This window comes from Tupaia chinensis, unplaced genomic scaffold (assembly GCF_000334495.1).
Source record: "Tupaia chinensis unplaced genomic scaffold, TupChi_1.0 Scaffold000569_1, whole genome shotgun sequence".
Lineage (NCBI taxonomy): Eukaryota > Metazoa > Chordata > Mammalia > Scandentia > Tupaiidae > Tupaia > Tupaia belangeri.
Window position 1 is genome coordinate 1,574,097 of NW_006160083.1, and position 7,445 is coordinate 1,581,541.

A 7,445-nucleotide genomic window follows, 5' to 3' on the forward strand; every position below is an offset into this window, starting at 1 on the left:
AACAGGAATTTATCAGCATGTACTTATTGCCAGGTCCTGTCTTAATTTGGGTGTGGAGCAGTGAATGACATCTTGATCCCTGACTTCTTTGAGCTGGCGTTCTGGTGGACAATAATAATGGATGATTAAGGAACTCAAATTCTGTAGGGCAGCTACTCCTCCATGGGATAGATGTACACAATTCAACTCATTTAATTCTATGTCAGCTCTGTGAGGTAGGTCCTAGTATCATCCCTACTTGACAGATGAGAAAACCAAGGCACAGGGAGATTAAATAGGTTAAAGTTCACATAACCAGTCTGGCTCCTTACTATGATACATACTGCCTTTGTATATGTCTGAAAGGCAGTGAAGTATCTTAGTGTGTATCATATGATGCACACATGGCTTGTTTTTTAAGTCACCACATTTGGGACTTGAACTGCATAGTTGGACATGTGGGATCCAGCCACCTTAACTGCCACACCACTAACTGACCCCAAAATATTATTGTTTTAACAAGTAATCAATATAAATGTTGCTATGTTCTCTTAAGTCTCTTAAATATATACATTTTTTCAATTGCCAGAGGGTGTGTGCACTTGCACACGTGTGTGTGCATGAGAGAAATATATAGAGAGAGCCTCTCATGGAGTATAGTCATGCTACAACCCCTTCTCCTTTACTTCTCCATCCTGTAAAGATTTTGGGCACACATGCACATGTGCCTGATATGGTTTTCAAGCTGATTGGTTGGGATTAGAGCTGCAATTGACCATGTGGGATCCAGCCTTTTTAACCACTAGGCTATGGGGCCATCCCAAATCTCCCAAATCTCTCTTTTTTTTTTTTTTTTGAGAGTTTTTTGCTGTAGGGCGCGTGTGCTCACCAGAAAGACACAGAGAGACAGAGAGATAGAAAGCGAGAAATCACCCCCCCGGGAGATTGGCCACACCACAATCCTTTCTCTTCCATTCTCCTCTTGGGATCTTGGGTATGTACGCACATGCGCCCGGCATGAGTTTAAGCCACTGGGTCTGGGACTTGAACTGTGGTCGGCTACATGGGAGTTCAGGGACATAGCCATTACGCTAACTACTGGTCCCCCAAGTCTCTTTAGTCTCAATTCAAGCTAACCAGGTTCAGGTGCTTAGTAGTATATGTGGCTAGTGGCCACCATATTGAACATGACATTGGACTGTATGTCCCTGAGAGCAGTTTCTACATCTTAATTATTGGGTAGTCAGGAAAGTCATGATGCATTTTTGCATTAAAAAAAAAAACCACATCATAACTTTCCAGGCAACCTAATATCTTTGCATTAATTTATAGACTATGGCATGTGTGGGCCTTAATATATGTGTGTTAACAAAGTGACTGGGACTTCAGAATTGTTCTCTGCCTGTTCTTCCTCATCTGCCCTGGAACATGGAACACTAAACATTAGACAGCAGATTTGTGAGTCTCTAACACTTTAATGTCATGAAAACATTCTCAATTTAGAAAGGTGTTAGAATCACCCCTCATTTTTTCTTTCTTTTTTTTTCTTTTAATTTTTGCTATTGGGCATATTTATTCACTAGAGAGAGACAGACACACAGAGACAGAGAGGGAGAGGTGAGAAATCACCTCAACAGTGTATGACAACATATAATTCCTTCTCCATTCTCCTCTTGGGATTTTTGGCACATACACCCAACATATTTTTCAAGCTGCCAGGTCTGGGACTTGAACTACTCATTCAGCTATATGGGATCCAGCCACCTTAACCACCATGCCACTGGCTGATCCATCATTTTGTAACTTTTCCTAATATCAGCTATTTTTGCAAATGTAGATGGTCTGTACAGAATTTGTACCCAAGCTCAAATATATACCATATGGTCAAACTAAAAACTAGTTTCTTATTTTTCTATTCTCTATGCCAACAGTTTTTCTCAGTACTCTAGTACTTCTCAGTCTTTTCCAAGTATTCTGGGTGTTAGAGGCAAATACGTACTCACCTCCTATCTCTGCTCCCTGTGTGATCAAGGACATACATCCAAGTAGCCAGCAGAGAAAATGAGGATTTGTGTTGGCTTCTATTCCGTGATCTCTCTCTCTCTCCTCCCTTCCTCCCTTTTCTCTCCTTACTTCCCTCAATTCCTTCTTTACTCTTTCTCTCCTTCTTTCTCTCTGTCCGTATCCCTCACCCCATCTTCTTTCCCTTCCCTCCCTCCTTCCCTTCTTTCTTTCCTTCCATTTGCCAGAGCGTACATGTGCTTGCCAGAGAAGGGATAAAGCACCCCTCAATGGGGCATAGTTGAAGTCGCATGTTGAAGACAGTAGGGCCTCCATTATCCCGGGCCCCCACACCACAACCCCTTCTCTTCCATTTCTCCATCCTGATGGGAGCTTGGACATGCATGCACATGTGCCTGGCATGTGTTTCAGACTGCCAGGGCCGAAATTCAAATTGCATGGCTGGTCATGTGAGATATAACTCCCTTAATCACTATGCCATGGGGCTGGTCCCATCTAATTTCAATGAGTAACACACTGAAAATTACTTTTCATTAAATAAAATGCATTATTGGAAGATGAACCATGTTTAGCCTGTGGGTTCTTAAGGTGTGGGAATAAATCTGGCTCAGTGGTCCAATCGAAGGAATCTGGTACTAGAAATTATGTATGTGACAGGGAGAGGAAGGGTGGGTATGGGAGTGATAGAGGTACAATCTCCTCTCTATATGTCCCAGAGGGAGAAATTATGTTAGAAATGTGAATAATTATCAAAAGTACTTGAATTTGTATAAAGTTTGAAACAGAAATTGTATGTCTGTTGTGTTGTGATAATGTAAAAATAACAGCTTCATCTAGATGGAGATTTATTTAAACAAAAATATGAAGAACCTTTCCTGGAGAGATTAAACAGACAATCAGAAGGAAAAACACTACAATGTGGTATTGTCCAGCAGTGCTTGTTACTCTGTAAACATGTTAAGCCACAGTTTTGGAACAAGATAATGGTCCAAGTATATTTGTGTGTGTGTGTGTGTGTGTGTGTGTGTATTTTCTTGTATTATTATTTCCATGGATGTTGTTCTGAAGATATTTTACTTATACAGTGAATTTCTAGGCAAATATTGGGAGTTGGTCACACTGTGTTTTCACCCAAGGAACAGAGGTAGTTGGCGAATAATTACATCCCAAGTTCCACAGTACATTCATTGAGTCAGATATTCATGATCCTTCTCTGGGCATCCTGAAGATGCCATCCATGGAGAGGCAATGGGACTTGGTGGTAAGAACACTGAATTAGGACTCGGAGATCCATGCTTCACCTTAGCTCTGCTTTTTTAGCTCTGCTTTTAATGGGCTAAGTATAGGCAAGCTGATTCCTATCACTGTAATCAGTTCGCAAATCTTCAAAAAGAAACATCATACATGCTTGATAACATAGCCTTGTGTTCCTTCATATCTCTTGTGTTCTTTGCTGTCCTTTTATTTTTAACTCTTGGCAGGCTATCATGGTGAAGGAGAAACACATCCATCTTATTCATTCCATGCCTTATCTTTTATTGAAGCCAGTTGTTTCGATATTGAAATGCTGCCAACAAAATTTAAAAAAAAATACGTAATTATGGGAGTTTGGGAACTGAAGTCAATATCTAAAGTAATACAATGACTTAAAAATTATTTGTTTTCAATAAATATTCACCAAGAATTCTAGTGGAACAGCCATCTGTCTACCAAATCCTTTCTTCTCTTGTCACATACTAAAGAAGCACCTCATCAGCTAGCTCACATATCCCAGTCTTCTTTGCAGAGATGTGGCCATGTGACTAAATTCCCTCCAATGGAAAAGGAGCAGAAGATAAATGAATATTTTCTATATAAGCTCCTTCATGCTCTTTACTTATCAGGAAAACTTGTAAGCCACACATTGGACAGTAAGACCTCCATCATCCTGGGTCCCCACATGGCTGCATCTGGAGTAAGACAGCTATAGACCTGGACACCCCACTCTGACCGGTCATATGGAAAATAAAAAAAAATGTCTTTTTGTTCTGCAAAATGCTGAGACATTTTAAGTTTTATTTGTGGTAGCTACTTAGCCAACCTACCTAAGAATATAGAAACTGCTGGAGTGTGGGGGATGAAGATGGGCCAGTGAGTGACAGAGACATGCTCCTATCCTTTTGGGGCTTAGAGTTTAGTGTAGATATTAATCAGGTAAGTCAATGAAGATTAATGGTAGAGCACATGTAGTGGAAAGAAAAGGACCCATCTCACCTTCAACAGAGTAATGGCATTTTGTGAAGCCTATTGAGTTAGTAGTTGAAGGAGAGTGTGTCCTAAGTGGAGTGTATAGTGCGTGCTGAGGCTCTGAAGAAAGCTTGACATAATTGAAGAACCATGGAAGGAAGAAGTGGTGGAAGATGAGGCTAAAGGAAAGGGCCAGAGTCAGAACATGCTGGACCTCAGAGGACTTATGAAGGACTCTAGTTGTTATCCAAAAGGCAGTGGGGATTATATGATCAGATTTGCATTTGGAGAAATTATTTCAAAAGCAGGTTGGAAAGAGGCCAGGTTGGAGGCAGGAAGATGAGCCTTGCTTCCTTAAAAACAGTAGGTTGAAGTTTTCTATGAGGTCACCTGCACTGGTGTAGTGGTAACACAGTGCTCTGTGGTGCTGAGGCCACATCAGAAGGTCCTAGGTTCATGTCCCAAGGTTGTCTTGTACATGCTGGGAATAGGTACCCATGCCTGTGATCCTGGCTGGCTGTAAACGAAGGTTCGCCTTGATTTTTACCCCCCTCCCCCAACTAGAATAGTTTTTAAGAAAGCCACAAGAACAACAGAGCTCAGTCATAACTTTGACAGCTCCTTGAAAGGAAACTTTGGGTTTAGAAGCTATTTTTAGCATTAACAAGCAGAGGAACTGAATTGTCACCTTTAGGGGCTTCATTAGGAAGTTTGACTCCATGATACTTGAACCCTTTATGTTCTTGGTGGACTTCTCCTGATTTTCAGAAACCTTCATTTTCTGTACTATCACTGTCTCCATCACAGGATGAAGGACGTGCTATCTCTTCACTTTGCACAATGTGCACTTGCAAGATGGAATACATTATTTTCTATTGCTGCTATTGACTTTGTCTCCTCCATTAGTCTTAGGAAGCGCTTAATAGCAAGAGCTACGATGGTTATCCCCAGCTCTTTCACCCCTGGCCTAGCAGAGTACCTAGCACTTGTTTGGTGTCCAGAAAATATTTTAAGAACTGAAATTTTTTTTAAAATACATAATTTCATGAGAAGGAACATTTTCATTTGTTAGACCTAATCTTATACTTTTTTTTTTTGAGAGGTTTTTGCTATAGGGCATATGTGCTCACCAGAAAGACAGATAGAGACAGAGAGACAGAAAGGGAGAAATCATCCCGTAGGGGGTATGGCCACGCCGCAATCCCCTCTCCTCCATTCTCCTCTTGGGATCTTGGGCACGCATGCACACGCACCTGGCATGAGTTTAAGCCACCGGGTTCAGGACTCAAACCGCGTGCGACTACATGGGAGTCCAGTGACATAGCCATTACACCAACTGCTGGTTCCCCTAATCAAATACATGTTAATAATATGAAATAATTTATCTCTGTTGTGAAAAATTTGAAAGCATTTCTATATAGTTAAAATGATTACTGATTTTGATGTACAGATGTTTCTCAAGAGCAAAGCAAAAATATTTCTGTTAATTACATTATATTTTCAGTTTATAGTCAAAACTACAAGTTTGTTTTCTTTGTTTTTCCAATTCAGTATAAAGCTGGGTTGGAAGGACAATAGTACCAAACTTGCAGTATCTTGGCTATCAATCTGTTGACAGGAATTCTTTGAAAAATGTACTTACAAGTTTAAAGAAAATTAAATAAAGGAGAGCCAAGTCACACTGACCTTTTGGGCATTTTTGTAGGTGCTACAGTGGATGTTGGGGCTGCAGGAAGATGGGACTCCCCTTCAGAGTAGAGCACTTGGTCCTGGGTTCTGTGCACACAGCTGCCCATCTGGTCTTCTGTTGTGTGTTGGGATTTCCCAAGCAACAGTCGCTTGCCCACTGTTTCTGTTATCATTCACTCTATGACAACTGTTCAGTAGTACTTTTACAAGGACTTTTCCCATGTTATTAAAAGTAGCCATGAAATTCTTCATACGCTAAACACAAATACTGAGTGTCTTCTATGGACAAGGTGGTGTTGAAGCCTCAACAGTGGGCAAAATCAGAGACAGACCCTGATCTAAGGGAGTGTAGTGGGAATGACTGATACTAACCAAGTGGAAGAATGCACTACAAAGGTTCACAAAAAGTAAGATCTACGCATGGTAGATCCCTTGAGATTTACATCAGTGGGAGAGGTAAAAAAAACACCCTCAGAGAATGCGATATTGAGAAGGAGTTGATGAGGGGAAAGGGCAAGAGATTCATATTGCAGGCAGAAGCAAAAGCCTGTGCTTAGCCCTGGCACAGGGGAGTGTGGTGATCAGAAGGGACAGAAAAAAGGGTGGTATCATTGGACCAAAAAGATTGAGGTTGAGTGTTGCTCCAGCTGAGGCTAGAGAAGAGGCACTCGGGCTAGGCCATGCAGGGACTTGAGGGCACAGTAGGACATTGTATTCTATACAAAAGAAGAGGAAACCATTTGTGGGTTTTAAGCAAGGAGGTTAATGAAGTTAAATTTATATTTTGGAAAGATCACTCTAGCTTCAGTGTGAGTAATGGTTTATAGAAGTAGACAAAATAAATGCAGGAAGACTGGTAGGGAGGTTATTTCACTTGTAATGGCTTTGAGCTCTTTCTATAAGAATGGAAGGTTATATCAACTTAGTCAAGTAAATTTGGCTCAGGGAAAACATGCCCAATGATTGATTAAGTCACTTGTGAGTTGATGGGTGGGAAGAGATAGAAATCACAATAGAAGCTAAGAATAGTCTTGATTCAGACTACAACAAGTTGGCTCCAGGGTCAGAGCTGTCTTTTTGCTGTATCACTGATCACAGTTTCATCGAGACCATGTCACTCTCTCATTGCTTGCTTCTCTTTATGGATTTCTTTTCTCTCTTTCCTTTACCTCTTTACCAATTTCCTTAGCATTTTCCATTCAAATTTGGGATGGAGAGAACATTTGATCTCATTAATAACCATTGCCCACATTGTGAGACTTTTAGTGCCAGTCCACCTCAGGTTGTCAGTGACCTTATGCAATTATCTCAGGTAGGTCAGGTGATAACCTGAAGCAATCTCACTTCTCAAGTTGAAACCCAGAACTAGCTGGTTTTCTCAGTGTACATTTCCCAGAACCTGGTTTTTTTTTTTTTTTTTTTTTTTTTTTTTTTGCAGAGGTTTTTGCTGTAGGGCATGTGTGCTTTCCAGAAAGACAGAGAGAGACATAGAGACAGAAAGCGAGCAAACAACCCCCAGGGGGGATGGC

General features: G+C 40.9%; 1 protein-coding gene across 1 annotated transcript in view; it reads right to left on the reverse strand.

The window, feature by feature from the left end:
- Nucleotides 1-6,023, reverse strand: part of SNTN (sentan, cilia apical structure protein) — a 19,716-nt gene extending 13,693 nt beyond the window's left edge. Inside the window, exon 1 of the mRNA XM_027775539.1 lies at nt 5,910-6,023. Coding sequence (XP_027631340.1) covers nt 5,910-6,023 — 114 coding nt within the window. The remainder of the gene's footprint in view (nt 1-5,909) is intronic.
- Between the last annotated feature and the right edge of the window lie 1,422 nt (nt 6,024-7,445).